The sequence below is a fragment of the Bemisia tabaci genome, chromosome 9, assembly GCF_918797505.1.
Source record: "Bemisia tabaci chromosome 9, PGI_BMITA_v3".
Classification (NCBI taxonomy): Eukaryota; Metazoa; Arthropoda; class Insecta; order Hemiptera; family Aleyrodidae; genus Bemisia; species Bemisia tabaci.
In genome coordinates this window covers 10,352,810-10,369,311 of record NC_092801.1, presented here as the reverse complement: position 1 = coordinate 10,369,311, position 16,502 = coordinate 10,352,810, and the positions used below count along the sequence as shown (strand labels likewise).

Sequence of the window (16,502 nt, the reverse complement as noted above, 5' to 3'; positions counted from 1 at the left end):
GCAAATTTGAGTGCCATAGTAATGTTGTGTTTTCGTAAAAACAATATGTTGTTGACCAAAGTTCAAAGCCACGTATCCATTGTTTGCAACTTTGTAAACTTCCTGTCATACTTTGTTTTTTTATGTGGAAACTAGTCAACTTAATTCATTAGAAACCTCCTAGATTTTTCTTCCCTCTCAGCAGAATCTTCCGTAGAAATTGCAAGTTATATATCTGGTCAATTTGTTTCTCCTCGGAAAAATAAATTAGAAGCAGAGATTTAGAAACACCGCTTCAGAGATACACGTGGTTGTGCACTTTAGCCATTGATATCGATAGCCAAAGTGTAAAACCGTACGAATCTGCGTTTGCGATGTTACAGACCTCCTGTCATACCTACTTTGTATTTTCATAGGAAAATTAGTCAACTTAATTGCTTGAAAACTTCCTTGATTTATCAACCTACCTACTCGGTTAACGAAAGTTTGCTTTGTTCACTTCGGAAAAATCAAATAGGAGCGGACATTTTGAAACACCGCAATGGAAATACTTACGTGGACAATGTGCATCCAAGAATCGGATGAAAAGTTTGATAGTGTGAATTGGGCTTTAGTCCGAGTGGAGTCTGTTTCTGTAGAGTCTAAAAACAATTATTTTTTTTTTGTGACAAGGACCCAAGTAGCAGTGATCGCGATGAATAGCGATTTTACCGGTTGGTTATCGCGATTATATCGGTGGCAATACTTATATCGAGATTTTATCGCCTTAAAAATTGCAATATATGACGATGAAATCGCTACACATCGCAATTTTCGGTACGATAAAATCGTGATTTATTATCGTCGAAAAAATAGGGATTAAATCGCCATTTATCGCGATTTTTATTTCGGAAATATCGCTATAAATTGTCGGGCGATAAAAGCGCGATCGAGGATAATTGCTCAGATGTTGATGACAGGGCCGGATTTACTTACTTGCCGCCCATAGGCCGCCTGTATTTTGCCGCCTCCGTCTCATTCGTTTTAAAACATCAGTAAAAACCATCGAGTGAACGTGACGGAGGGTATGAGACGCGTTTACTCGTGTTGGACACACTTTTTGCGAAAGCTCTGTCAACACTACTAGCAAAAATTCATGGGACTTTGCGCAAAAGTTAGGTTTATTAGAAATGAAAGAAAAAATTATGAAAGAACAAACACAAATATGGTTTAATAATTTTAACTTCCGCCGCACCGCGCCGACGGAACTGTGTTTTTGCGCAATGCGTGAAGTATTCCTACAGTCTCGCAGGCGCTATGCGGTTCACGCCGACCGCTGCTGAACGCACTGTGTTTGACGCAATGCAGGGAGTATTCATGCAGTCTTGTAGGCGCTAATATGTATTTCATGCCAACCGCCGCGCCGAGGGCTTCTCCTTTTCATCTCAAGTTCTCGTCATCATTGCTCTTTGCGCCGCGCCATTTCAGGCCAAATTGCGTGTTTGGTTTCTCTCTTAACTCGACTAATTAAAGGTGATGTCTCTTGTATTACCGAAAGACAACAAAATTAGAAATTACTATACTGTCATGAAATGAGAGTTTTTGTCGCCTTTTCTCGTTAGTAATTTTTTTTCTTAATCCGATTTTTTTTTATACCTACATTTAAAAAAGTGCAAAATTTTCCGCCCCCTAAATTTGCCGCCATGGGCCGCGGCCCATGTGGCCACCCCCTTAATCCGGCCCTGCGGGCCGATTATCGAAACTGATAGACAAAGCTATAGACAAAGACGACAAAAGGGATTTGGAGGGATCCTATTGGTGGAAGCAGGTGGTAGCAATGGACATAGGAGGTAGGTAATGGACCAACTAACGGCAACCCACTAAAGACCCGACAGTTAGTCCATAATTTTCTTCCTTAGTCTATAAGAACCAACCATGTCAACCAATAAGGTCGCTCCATACTCCCTATGTCCTCTTTGTCTATCGTTTTGTCCATCAGTTTCAATAATCGCCCCACTCAGGTTGATGATCCTGGCGATTTTATCGCCGATAAAATCGCAATATACAGCGATTTTTCCGCCGAGAAATGCTACTTGGGAAGGGGTAGAGTCCCTTTATACTGAGAGTCAAGACAACACCCCTCATGGAGTCACAAACGGGAATAAAGATTACAGAAATTGAACGTTTTTCGTAATCTTTGATCGGCTCATTCTTAAATTCCTTTCTCCGTTCCTTCTTTCATTCCGTTTGTTCCTTGTCGAACCCGAAATCCCTCGGTCCATTACAGATTATAATCGTTGCAATTGGTGAAAATGTAATCTTTATTCCCGTTTGTGACACTGTGGAGGCCTAAAATCCGGTTAACCAATCAGAAATGGATTCGCATTGTCTTGACTCTCAGTATAAAGGGACTCTAGGAAGGGGTTAAATTTTATTTTTTACAGTGAGCCTTATGTTTTCAGGGGCCAAAGAAGAAATCGGGGAAGGGGAGCAAGGGGAGCAAGGGCGGGGGAGGGGTGATCGACGGAGTGCCCATGGCCGAGATGTCACGGGAGCAACTGGAACAGTTCACGCTGAAGATCCGTCAGGAGCTCGAACGGGAAAGAGAGGAACGCAACTTCTTCCAGCTGGAACGCGATAAGCTCCGCACCTTCTGGGAGATCACCAGGCAGCAGCTCGAAGAGTTCAGGGCCATGCTAAGGTGAATTCAAACATGCAAACTTCACTTACACTGAAAAAAAAAGTAGCTTGGATCAAGCATGATAATTCTTGAGTTTGCCGCCAAGAATTTTTTTTATCTTGCTTTAAGCTGACTTTTTCTTGATTCAAGAAAAATAATGCTTGGGCTAAGCAAAAAAGTAGCTTATATTAACCAGCAAAATTCTTGATTTAAGAAGAAATACTTTTTGGCGGCAAATTTAAGATTCTTTTTTTTTCAGTGTACTTTAAGAAAGTGAAAATTTATGAAATCGTCACCTTCCGGCCAAATCATCACAAGTACATTGGAAAAAAAAACACGTTGGATCTAGATTCCAGACTCTTGAAAACATTGACAAGAAAAAATACTCTTGATTCAATCGGATTTTTGCTTGAATCAAAACGAAATACGCTTAAATTAAGAGGCTTGGTTCTTGATTTAAGTTAGATTCTGATTGAATCAAGAGTAATTTTTCTTGTCGATGTTTTTAAAGAGTCTGGACTCTAGATCCAATGTGTTTTTTTCCTCGAGTGTATCGAGTTTATTATATTTATAATAATACAATCAAAGTTATTATTTTACAGAGAAATTGTTGATTGAATCTTTTTTATGCGCTAATAACATGCTAGACTGCAAGATTAGCTCATAGCTTTTTACCAACGGTTGGCGCTCCTTCATTTCTTTGAATATGCAACACGGACCTCCATAAAGCACGTATAGTTGCATCTAAGCTCCTTGACTGAATCCCCGATGTCTGATCTGCATGCTAAGATGAAATATTTTCGTTTCCATTTCTTATTTACGTATGTAATGATAACATTTTATCTTTCTTGAAAGCAAAGTTTAGGAATAATTTAAAAGATTAGAAACGTTTGGAAAATGTTTGTAAAATTCATCAGAGAAAGAACACTATCCGCTAATAACATGCTGAACTGCAAGATTAGCTCGTGGCTTTTTAACGACAGTTGGCGCGCCTTCATTTCTTTGAATATGCAACATTGACTTCCATAAAGCACGTATAGTTGCATCTCAGCTCCTTCAATGAATCCCCTATGTCTGGTCTGTATGCTAAGATGAAATCTTTCGTTCTCATTTCCAATTTACGTATTTGATGATAAAACTTTATCTGCCTTGAAAGCAACGTTCAGAAATAATTCAAAATATTAGAAACGTTTGAAGTCTCGGTAAATACTTTAACAAAATGCGAATCTGACTGTAAGGCATGCAAAATCGGAAACTGCGCTTCTGGGAGACTGGTTCGTCCATTTGTTCTGAAAATTCGTGGTATGGATTTTTGTAGAGGAATTGGAAGGGGGAAGTATAAAATTTCATTGCATTAAGTATTGTTTATCGAATTTACTGATTTGCGCAGAAATAAGGACAGAGCAATCGAAGTGGCCGAGGAAGAACACCAAAAGGAGGTGAAAGAATTCAAGCAAAAGATAAAACACTTGATGTACGAACATACCACACGTCTCACGGAATTACAAGTAGGTTCATCCAATTTTTTTCTCTTTTTTCTTGGGCGCTTTTTTACTAGTGTACTACCAATTAATACTTTTTAAAGGAAATTAACCGAAAATTTTCCGTGCATAAAATATGATCATCATGCATTTTCCTCACTTATTTAAAATTGATTGAGAATTTCAAAGGAATTTGTGAGATAAGTAGTTTTCTTTAAAGAAAATCAAATCTTCACCTCCTGGCCAAAGTATCACAAGCGCCATGCGACGCTCAAAGTCTCCACCGCCATTTTATTTTTTTACAGAGAAATTTTTGGTTGAATCTGTTTGAAAATTTCACTGAATTTCATCGGCAGCACAAAGAACATTCAGTGAAATTTTCGGATAGCTTCGTTGAGCAATTTCTCTGTAAAAAATAACATGAAGACGGAAATTTCGAAACGTCGCATGGCGCTTGTGAGTGGTGAAAAATATAGAAGATGTAGCACCTCAGTATTAACATGCTAAACTTTGGAGGAGAATTTAACTTCACAGACACTTCTACAAAAAACACATTTCGTCACCTCCACCAAATTATCACAAGCGCCATGCAATGTTTCAAAATTTCCACCGCCATTTTATTTTTTTACAGAGAAATTGTTGGTTGAATCTGTTTGAAAATTTCACTGAATTTCAGCGACAGCACAAAGAATTAACATTCAGTGAAATTTTCGGACAGCTTCGTTGAACAATTTCTCTGAAAAAAAAAAATATGAAGACGGAAATTTAATTTCGAAACGTCGCATGATGCTTGTGATACTTTGACCGCAGGGTGACGAAATATGATCGGGGATTCATAAACGTAGCGATGCAAATGCGTATTATTCGACTTGAACCATCCATTGGCGGATCCAGCAAATTGGCAACACCGCCTTTTCTCCATTTAAACCTATGGAAATGTATTGACTCTTGAAGGGACCAAGTGCTCCGACAAGAATCGATTATTTAGCACAGGTTTAAGTGGAGAAAATCCGATGTTGCCGAATTGCTGGATCCGCCTCTGGAGCCATCTATCTACGTTCATATAATACGGATCATAATACGGATCTTTTATGTCAAAATCAAGAATTTATATTTTAGTTTTGAAGTATAACCAAGGTGATGTAATGATCGTTTTTTATTAATTTACTTAGGACCTTTCAGGTGAAATATTTTATAGGTGAATATTGACTCTCTCGTAATTAAGACTATTTGTATGATGTGCCTTGATGTGTGGACGAAAGTGTAATAACTGTGATATATTTATGTATTAATGACTGTACTCTGAAGATGGCGAAATGCTGAAAGGTCCTAAGTAAATTAATAAAAAACGATCATTACATCACCTTGGTTATACTTCAAAACTAAAATTAAAATGGTGTTGTTCGAATCAAACTTTATTAAGAATTTATAAGTGAGGTATCGCAGATTCATAGAGCGAAAGTGATATGATTCTGATTTCTGATGGGACTTGAAAGTTGAAAAATCTACCCGCGCAAAGGAGAACGATAGGTATTATCTCTGAATTCATTAATTAGGATTTCACTTTTCTTTCCAGGCCGAAAATATGGTGATGCTCCGTTCCGAACAGGACCAACACAACGAGGAGGAAATAGAGTTGCTGGAAGATAAACGCGCCCTCAAGCGGACCCTCCGCGAGATGAAAGAAACTCAAGACGAAGCTATTCGAGCCTTGGAACTGGTACCTACTTTCATCCAAATTTTTTTTTTTTTTTTTTTTTTTTTTTTTTTTTTTTTTTTTTTTTTCTTTTTTTTTTAAATTTTTTTTGAACATTGAAACAAAATACTATCGAGTCGATCAGAGGATGAAAACGTGAACCGATCGACAATATGATACGATTAACAGACAAATGTCCAATCGAAGCTTCGTGGGGGATAGTGGGAACGGGGGAAGGGGGAAGCGGTGAAGGAATATCCATGAGTCAATTGTGATAAAAAAAAAAATTCGTGAACTCACTTGCGGTAAAATTTAATTATTGGAGACTCGTAATTAAACTACATTTTGCAATTCGGAACTATAATTTCTGGCTCAGTTTAGAAACAACGTATGTACCGTCAGTTTTTTCGTGCTCATACGTGTTTTTACAGATAAGCCAGGAATTATAGTTCCGAATTGCAAAATGTGGTCCAATTTGCAATGAAATCGCGATTTTATGGACGGCAATTTATCGCAATACTATCGGACAAAAAATCTTTATAAATCGAGATGAAATTTAAATTTCATCAAATGCGATTTTATAAAGACAAAATTGCAACAAGTCCGAGGATAATCGCTCAGATGTCGATGATCTTCGCAATTTTATCGCCGAAAAATCGTAAAAAAAAAAAAAAAAAAATCGCAACCTAATTCAAAACGATCGCAATTTCGCGGAAAAAAAATTAAATGTTAATTTAGCATTTAAATTGTCAAGAAAAAGTCCATCGAGTTTCAAATGGTGCTTTTGCAATACAAAAATGCTAACTCAACATTTTAATTAGTTCATTCTACTGTAGGCGTAGTTAAGTTAGCATTTTTTTAAAATGTAAAATCAGCGTTTCGACGGTGTGAGTCGGCAATCACATAACTCGGTTTGCGACGTCGCAGACTCCCTGTTATACTTTATTTTTTAAACGGAAAACTACTCAACGGCAATTCTTTAAAACTGCCGCGATTTTTCTTCTCTTTGCGAAGAAAATTCTGCAAAAACTTCAAGGGATGATGTCAATTCGTTCTCCTTTAAAAAAATAACACAGAGGCGGAGATATTCAGACATCGCAAACGAGTTATATGTGATGGAGATGTTGCATGTGTGAGGAATTTGCCATTTGACTGTTAATTCTTGCGTAAAATTTCGCGAGAAACACAATTGTGCTAATGGTTTTCTCTGAAATCAACTCGCCCAAGCTCAAAAAAAGCTCTCAAGTTGAGGCCAAAATGCAGGGGATATCCCACCCTACCCTGAGAGTCCACGTCTACATCAAGACAAACTCTCCATGCAAAGATAGGGAGCAAATACATTAGTGCAGGGTTGCCGTGTTTTCAGTTTTGGAGTCCCTAAATAAAGTGGCAACCCTGTCAATGCATTTGCTCCCTATGTTTGCATGGATAATTTTTCTTCATGGAGAGGTGGACTCTCAGGGTAGCGTGGGATATCCCCTCCATTTTGGCCTCAACTTGAGAGCCTTTTTCGAGCTTGGGAGTTGATCTCAGAGAAAACCAGTGGCACCATCGTGTTTCTCGCGAACTTTTACATAATAATCAACAGTCAAATCGCAAATTCATCACACATGCAACATCTCCATTGCCGACTTACGTACCGTCGATTTGAAATTTTTCGGACATTTATTCACAGTGTAAATGCTGAATTAACATTCAATATTTGTCCGTGTTTTCCATTGAAAAATGTTATCTGGGTTGTGGTCGTTGGTTGCAGGAGCACAGCTCGAAGCTGCGGAGCTTGCGGGAGAAGTACGAGTCGGAGAGCGTGAACATGGAGGCGGCGTACAAGAAGCGTCTGGAGGAGCTCCGCGAGTGTCTCACCGCGGCCCACGACACGAGCTCCAGCGAGCTCGAGGAGCAGAAGAACCTCCAGATCCACCAGCTCATCGCCAACCACGAGAAAGCCCTCGAGGAGATCAAGCTCTACTACAACGATATCACCCTCAACAACCTCGGCATCATCTCCACGCTCAAGGTAGGCAACCCCTCGTACATCCTCTGAGGGTGTCGCGACCTATTAGTCGACGAATTAGACCTATACAAGTGGCCTACAAAACTGCCGTGATAGCGAAGAGAGCCGTAAGTGCAAAATTTTCGAAATCGAGTTTTCTTCAAAATTCGTCTAAACTCTTTTAGATAAAATTACCGAGACAGCTAAAACAGCAAAATTCATCCTAATTTAATGAAAACGAGACGTAGGTAAAAGCCGTAAGTGCACAAAAAATGACACAGTTTTTTTTCAAGACAGCCGTAGATGCATGAGACCCAATGAAAACAGTGCTTTCCAGTTAAGTGCCGCCCTCTTCTGCCGTAATACCTACGTTCTGCAGGTAATATGTCCGTAGGGGTTTCAGGACATTTTGTCAACGATTTTTTGTCCGCGCACCTTTTTTGTACAGTAGTTTACGCCCACACGTAAAATAAGCAACAGTGACTTGGTCCATCAAGCGTTGTATTTTAGTCGGTATGTAAAATTATATTGACAATATGGAAATGAGAAATTGAGAGAGAAAGAGGTGTTGTTATGGTTGCTCATTTTCTAAATGAAATGTTATTACTTTCTCCTTTTGAATCATCTTTTTAAATTGTCATTGGTGAAAATTTGGTTTTATTTCTATCCTTAAAATATTCGATGTAGAATATACCTTATATATGTATAGGTACTTTTTTTTATTTTTTTAATTTTTTCTTTACGAAATTATTATTTCATTTTAAAAACATTTATATTTTTAAAACGTGGCAAATATTTGTAAAACCTTTTCCAAGCGATATTAATCTCAATGAGCCGCAGTTGTGCCAACAGAAACTGCAAAAATGAATAAAAGAGGGAAAAAACCAACGCAATCTTTAGTTTTAACCCATTTGTACATCGATCTTTTAGAATCCAATACGTCAAATTTTGAGCGTTTTGGTTGCGCGTACACCTCGCTGCAGCACAATAAAAGCACAAAATGTAAAAGAAAAAATTAAAGTGCTTTGGAAATCATTAAATTTGACACGGAACCACCAATATTGAAAACACACACATTATATTCTCCTTTGATCAATTGATACATATTTTTTCCCCATCAATTTAAATGAGAATAATCAATGCAGAGTGTGCAAACATTTCAAAATCATGAGTTAAAAAACGCTGACCATGCGAGTATAAATATTAAAGCCTATAACAGAGCGGAGCGGCGTGCTGCCAGCGCGAGTGGCTCCATGGCGCCTACAAACCTAAGTGGATACTTCACGCATTGCATAATGCTTGAAGTATCCACTTAGGTTTGTAGGCGCCAATGCGCCATCGCGCGGGCCGCCCGCCCGCCGCGCGCCGTGCGGCAGCGCCTGAAGCAACTATTTCATAACAGAGGTGTTGCACAGTATTATACGAAATTGAACGTATTAAGAATGACAGGCATCCTTTAAAAGTGCAGATCTTTCCTCGCAAAATAAATCAAGATACTTATCGTACACAGGAAAAATCTAAGAGCCTTTAGCTGAGGCAAATATAGAGGTTTATCCGGCTCAGGTATAACAAGGTGGGAATTCTTTGAAAGATAATTAAGTCCTGTTACACCAAAGAGGTGTAGAGAGTTTTAGTGAATTTTGTCTAATGGAATTGACGCTCTCCCCTTTTTACCAAAACTCTCGACTATATATTATTCTCTGGTGGACCAAACAGACAAAACAAAAAACAAGCAAACCCTCATTCTTCCAAGACATTATAAATTTTCATCCAAAAACGTCGTGAGCAATGGTCGTTTGTATTTACATGTGGGCCAATTGACTTTGGGTCTCAACTGGCACGTGGACCAAAACTCCCGTTCCGAAAAAACGCGTGGACGTAAATTACTGGAAAAAAACAAGTGCGCGGACAAAAAATCGTTGACGAAATTTCCTATAACCGTTTGTAGGTCAAACGTCAGGTAATCCCTCTGAGAAGAAGTTTCCATTTAATTATGGGGCAGTTGCGCTACTAGTAGAATGGCGAATTTGCAACCAAATTTTTTGAGTCAGCACGCATGTAAGAATGCTAAAAGAGCAGATTTCGCAGTATTTTTTACGTATCTTTCCTGATATTGAAAATAGTAAAAAAAAATAGATTATAAGTGAAACAATAGTGACTTTATCTGGCGGCATTTCCCATTAAAACACATGTGTTTTGGAAAATTAGATTATTTTGTCACGTATCTCCTTCAGTAATTGTTCAATTTTTTCCATGGTCCAGTCTATTTGGTTAGTAAGTCACCGTAATGGGACTTAAGGTGTGAAAATCATGATAGCTTACATATCTTCTTCATCAGGCTAGTGCCTCTGACATATCTTAGAACCCCTGACTCCTTTCCAACTCATCCACCTGTCTAAATCATAACACTGTTCCTCACCTACTCATCTGCCTTTCATTCCAAATTGCCCATTGGACAATATGGACCAAAGCCATTCCATTGCGAATTTGGACAAGCGAAAAGAGAGTTAGGCTGCGATGGGTGACTTGGAGACTCAAACGCGAGGGTAGAAAACTAAACCACTGCGTGGAGGCTTATTCTGCTCGCTACAGTCTATTTTGTGTGTAATTATATTGTCTTCCAGCGAATAAAATTGTATAGTGATGCTTTTTATAATTTGAGTGTCGATTTTGTTGACAGGATCAAATGGTGGAGATGAAGAAGAAAGAGGAGCGAATGGAAAAACAGATGGTGGAACTGAAACAAGCGAACAAAAGCTTGGTCGAACCGCTCAGGGAGGCCGATAAAGAGCTCAAGGAACTCCGAAAAAAAGTTAACAACTATCAACAGGAGAGGCAGATGCTCAATGTACGCGCATTCTAAATTGGTTTACACCTTCTACCTTTTAGCTTTGCAATGGAAACTTATTGGGGACTATGACCCTCCCTTTGAATTGTATATATTTAAGAGCTCTCAACAGGATCGTCTCATTATAGACATACACTGGAAAAAACACACATTGGATCTAGAGTCCAGACTCTTAAAAACATCGACAAGAAAAAACACCCTTGATTCAATCAGATTTAAGCTTAAATCAAGAACCAAGCCTCTTAATTTGAGCGGATTTCCTTTTGATTTAAGCTTAGATCGGAATCAAGAGTCCTTTTTCTTGTCAATGTTTTCAAGAGTCTGGACTCTGGATCCAATGTGTTTTTTTTTTTTTTTTTTTTTTCAGTGTATATACCAAGCCTTTGTTATGTTCACCCAGCACACTTCCCTGGAAAAAGAACTTAATGAAGAACGTATGCTATCCTAGATCGCCCCCACACGTTTCTTTTTAAGATACCAATGCTATGCAATAGCCATCGCCGGAAAAAGTATCTGCTTTTCAGAGAAACTATAATGCGGCAAAAATGAGGATACAGAGTTATTAGTAGAATAATAGCAAATATTGAAGAAAACCTAGCAGATGAGGATTCATTGTTATATTTACAATGATTGTAGAATACTATCGAGAGCTCATTCTGGGGGAAAAAACGCAGAACTATACAGCCGTGCTAAGGAAAAACGCCGTAAGGGCATCCGAGAGTTGCCAAATTTCTCCGGATAAAACATGTACCTATTTTTGAGGAGGCTGTGCATGTTTTTCTGTGAAAATATTAGATTTGTTATATCAAGTTGCGAACAAAATTTTCTGAAAAAGTCGACAAAAAATTTTCAACATTGTTCCGGTAAATTCATTTATTAGTGAAGGAAATCTGCCATTGTCTAAAGGATCCTACGGCATTTTTCCTTGGCATGGCAGTATAGAGATCGGGTTTTTGAGCAAATGAAGAGTATTCCGTTTGAAAAAGAAAAATTAAAATTTGAAAATAGAATCACGGCGTTCCTGCAGCGCGGTCGCTGCAGGATCCTGTCGTTACAGGATTGTGGTACAATTTGAAGGCTTAATCCGATTTCTTTCATTCTTTTCCAGATAACCAAAAAACAGTTGGCTGCAGCTAGAAACGAAGTCAACGATTTAAAGGCTCACTACCTTTCTCTAGAAGTGCAGTTTGAAAAAGTGAGTAGGATTGCGGCCATTGGGGTTTTTGTAATCGGCAGGGATTTGCGATTTATCTAATTACATTGTCGTGTGTAAAATTTTGTATAAAACACGACGGTGCCACTGGTTGTTTCTGAAACAATTCCAAATTTTGACACACACACACACACGTGAAAAAAAGGGGGAGGGGGATTATTAACGCAAATCTCTGGCGCATGCAAGAGCTCCACTCAAACTTTGAAGTGAGTGACATTATAAATGGACTGAGTTAAGCAGAAAGGAACCAACCCACATTTTGGAAAAAATTGAGTTATGACTGGTATTAAACTCAACCACTGCTCTAGGTACTATCTATCGCCATAAATTCGAAGTTTTTGTCGGAGCAAATTTTGCAGAAACAGAACTTGAAGGTTATCTTTTACATTGAGTCTTATGCAGGAGCCAAACTTTAAACCTCTTTTTCTCGGTTCGATCCCGATGTGGCTTGGTTCCTTTCTGTTTAACTCCGTCCAAATACAAGTAGAAAACGAAAAAACTAAAGGAAACCCATTTTGAAGAGTTAATTTTAAATAATATTTAAGATTATTGAAATAATTTGTTTCTTCACAAATGAAATCTTCGTTGCATGATGAATGTTGAAATTAAATTATATATTTTCCTACTTGCGGATTTTTTTTTATCAGAAATAACAACAACAGTTCCAAAAATATTTAACTTTTCAATCACCCAGTTGATGGTAGGTATTTCTCCGATTATGAAATAAAAACTTTTATCTCCAAGGATTATTTCTCTTGAAGGCCAAAGAGAACGCGCGCCGATTACTTCGAGTATCTCAACGCCTGGCGGTCTGGATACAACTATTACTGCTCCTCGGCTGTCTGTGTTGTATATACAAAAAAATGAAGGCGATTTGGATTTTCCTGTTACACAATTTGCGTTCTTACTTATTTCTTCCTTTCTTCGCTTTATAAAAGAGCTGAATTTCTTTGATATTTTCAAGGAGGAAGTTTTGAGGGCCGTTGTTCTTTGATAAGCTCAGACTTCATTTACTCAGTTCTTAAATTTTCTTCCAGGTGAAAAAGGAGCGAGATGAGTATCATGACAACTTCGTGGCAGTTATACTGGAGCTGCAGCAGAAATCTGATCTTAGGAATAATATATTACAGAAAAAAATGGAAGCCATGACGGCTGCTATTGAGAAGCGTGAGGCGCAACTCGCAGAATCCGCTGGAACCGCCAAAATTGATCCATCTTTCAGCAAAGTTGAGGTAAGAACTCGAGATTCCCAGATAAGTTACATGGTTGCCACAGAATTTGGAAAATTAAATTCCCCGCGACACATTTTGGTGAAATACCCTGACAATTACACAAATGCCAGATTCTTAAAAAGACATAGTTTGAAGTTTGAAATAGTTTTCGGGCAAAATTTGTCGTTCGAAACGTCGAACTCACTCGAGAAAGAAAATAAAGGTGACTTGACAATTTTCCCCTGACATGTTCGTTATTTATCCTGGCATTTCCAGGTTTTCCCTGACTTTAGAAAATTCTCTTGACAGTTTCCCGATAGTCCATTATCCTAAAATATTTTAATAAGAGAAGCACCTTCAATTAGTAGATAGGCAACATACACAACACTCCGATGCAGTAGCAATTATTTTACCACATGATCGCAAGTTATTGCAACGTGCAACCTGTGCTAGCCATTTGGGGTCAACCGCAAGGTAATTTAAAGCTGTTTTGTCTTAAGACCCTTTTAACTACCTCTGGAATTTTAAAACTTAGAACGGACGTTTTCGACCATCAACCTCTTCACTTCCCCAGGACTCCAGGTTTCACTTTTTGATGTTACCTATTACCGAGCAAGTGTTTAATGGAATAATATTTTTTCTGTCCTGACAGGAAATTCTAAACGCGAAAAATTCGCAGATCAAAAAGCTTCAGAACAAATTGGCGGCCGTCATGAAAACGCATCAGGACAGAATGAATCATTTCAAGTCGATTCTAAGTGAGCATGGGTTGAAGGTCAAAATGGAGGACTTCGCAGAGGACCTCATTTAAAAATCAATTAAGAACCTACAACTGCGAAAGCAGATTCTCAGATTGGATAGAAATCATCCAATTGCGAAATGACGTATCTCCGTTCGGGTTGTTGCAGACTGCCTGTCATAATTTATTTTTTTATTTTAGTCGACGTAGGTACCTAATTTCTTGTAAATTTCCTTGATTTTTCTTCTCTATATGCAGAATATTCTGTGTCAATTTCAAGCTATAAAATTGGCTTGTCTTAATTTAAAATAATAAAACACGAGAGGAAATTTTGAGGCATCGCAATGGAGATACGTGGTTTTGCACTTTGGTTATCGACATGTAAAGGTGTGAAGTTAAGAGATACACAACCCAATGGCCCGATTTAACAATAAAATACAAGAAAAAGCATGTATATATGTATCTCGGCTAATGAATAGTAAAAACACAACTAGAAAGTTTTGGGCCAATTACATGCCCAGTTTCAAATGGAAACAAGCCTAAAAATTAAAGCAAGAAAATATGCATGCAACTGAGATGAGAATAAGTGTAAACTCCAAGTGCAGGAATGCCTGCCTTGGTCAGTTGCATGCTCATTGCCTTGCGTTAAGTTTTAGCCTTGTTTCCAGTTGTAAATGGGGCATATAACTGGCCCAAAACGTCTTTGCTGTGGTTTTACCATTTTTTGGGCTTGTCATGCCCTTTTTTCATTGTTTTCTTTTTGTATTGTACATAGGTTTATACATATCGATGGTGAAATTCTCTAACTGCATATCGCGGTTTGTGCAGTTGCCAACTTTCTGTCGTACTTCATATGGACCGAGTTCATCAGAAAGGAGCCAACCCACATTAAGTTGAAACTGAGAAAAAGAGGTTTGAAGTTTTCATCCTGCAAAAGGCTCAGTGTAAAAAATAAACTTTAAAACCTCTCTTCACGATTTTATTTCTTTTTTCCTACTCTCACTTTTGGGTAGGAGAAAATATACGGCTAGTGGAACTCAGAAACATTCTTAAATAAATTTTTTCGAAAATAAGGGTTAATTCCTTCCTGATATAAACTCTGTCTACTTTATAACTAGAGAGCTATTCAATGTGAATTCTTAAAACCTTCCATGATTTTTCTCTTCTGTGCAAGGCAAATCTTGAAAAAAACTTTGGGGAACTATGCTGATTTTGCTCTTCTGTGAAAAATAAAATAGAGGCTAAAATATAAACACCGCAGACGAGATACAAGCTGTAGAAGTTTTGCTGTCGATATTAGGCGAGCATTGCTATTTACTCTGAGGATTCATTTAAATTCAGAGGTCTATTCACGCAGGAGAGTTCATTCAAAAAAATGTATCAGCAAGCTCAGTTCAAAAATTCAATAAGTTCGACTTAAGTAAGAGACTTGCAGATGATAAAGCAAATATAAAGTGAATATTTTACGGATCTCTGAAATATCTTCTGTACAGGAAAAGGAGATCAATGCCTTCCACAGCTCACAATTTATCAAAGCGTAATGCATGTTCTTTGCCTCTTGAAAATGTAATATTTCCTGCATAATGAGATTTTTTTATTCTTTGCCTACAAGTTGCTTGCATATATATTAATCACTGTGAACTTTCATTAGGTTTAGGGCTAACAAGGGGAACTTCCCAAGCTGCCGCCTCCGATCGGGCTGAAAAAATTCATACGAACTCTTTGGATGAATTTATTTGACCTGTATTTTTTTGTTTTTTCCAACGCCCCCTAGAAACCCCCCCAAAAAATTCCGGAAAGTCTTGCTTTGAATGCTCGAGTGTATATACGTAGTATAGCATCAATATCTTATCAGTCGGCGGTGGCTCTGCGGTAGCGCGCTTGCCCGGTGTTACAGCGGTCCCGGGTTCGAATCCCGGGCGCCGCGCCTACTTTTTACGACCGAATTTTATATTCTCACACATTTTCACATCGAATCCCATTTAATACAGTGGAACTTAAAACATCAATTAATTTACAACCATCATCTAACACAAATTGATCTACGATCAATAACTTCTTCAATTTGAAGTATAGATTTTTTTGGGAGGGGGGGGGGGGATACGCGCGCGATTATCTCGCCAATCACTGTACTTTTACATTAGCCGACGACCCGCTCCGCCCTCACATCAACATATTTCTCCCGATCACCCGTATGCGTCATGATTTTTCCCGTCATTATCCACAAAATCATGACGCATACGGGTAATCGGAGAAATATGTTGATGTGAGGGGGCGGAGCGGGTCGTCGGCTAATGTAAAAGTACAGTGATTGGCGAGATAATCGCGCGCGTATCCCCCCCCCCCCCCCTCCCAAAAAAATCTATACTTCAAATTGAAGAAGTTATTGATCGTAGATCAATTTGTGTTAGATGATGGTTGTAAATTAATTGATGTTTTAAGTTCCACTGTATTAAATGGGATTCGATGTGAAAATGTGTGAGAATATAAAATTCGGTCGTAAAAAGTAGGCGCGGCGCCCGGGATTCGAACCCGGGACCGCTGTAACACCGGGCAAGCGCGCTACCGCAGAGCCACCGCCGACTGATAAGATATTGATGCTATACTACGTATATACACTCGAGCGCTCAAAGCAAGACTTTCCGGAATTTTTTTGGGGGGTTTCTAGGGGGCGTTGGAAAAA

General features: G+C 38.5%; 1 protein-coding gene across 2 annotated transcripts; it reads left to right on the top strand.

The window, feature by feature from the left end:
- Window positions 1–2,043: 2,043 nt before the first annotated feature.
- Window positions 2,044–14,787, top strand: Gas8 (Growth arrest specific protein 8). Of its 2 annotated transcripts, XM_019051077.2 has the most exons (8): window positions 2,044–2,659; window positions 4,029–4,146; window positions 5,696–5,839; window positions 7,572–7,832; window positions 10,489–10,656; window positions 11,765–11,851; window positions 12,907–13,101; window positions 13,733–14,787. In XM_019051077.2, the coding sequence occupies exons 1-8, from the start codon at window positions 2,493–2,495 to the stop codon at window positions 13,889–13,891; spliced, it is 1,299 nt and encodes a 432-aa protein (XP_018906622.2). In that variant the 5' UTR covers window positions 2,044–2,492; the 3' UTR covers window positions 13,892–14,787. The 2 variants fall into 2 exon arrangements, with proteins under 2 accessions (XP_018906622.2, XP_072160580.1); XM_072304479.1 differs by having other exon boundaries at window positions 12,907–13,871.
- Window positions 14,788–16,502: the final 1,715 nt, after the last annotated feature.

Coding starts and splice junctions, on each gene's coding strand:
- Gas8 (XM_072304479.1), top strand. CDS start 2,493: ATGGCCGAGATGTCACGGGAGCAACTGGAACAGTTCACGCTGAAGATC. Junction 4,147..5,695: donor CACGTCTCACGGAATTACAA/GTAGGTTCATCC, acceptor TTTTCTTTCCAG/GCCGAAAATATGGTGATGCT. Junction 7,833..10,488: donor GCATCATCTCCACGCTCAAG/GTAGGCAACCCC, acceptor TTTTGTTGACAG/GATCAAATGGTGGAGATGAA.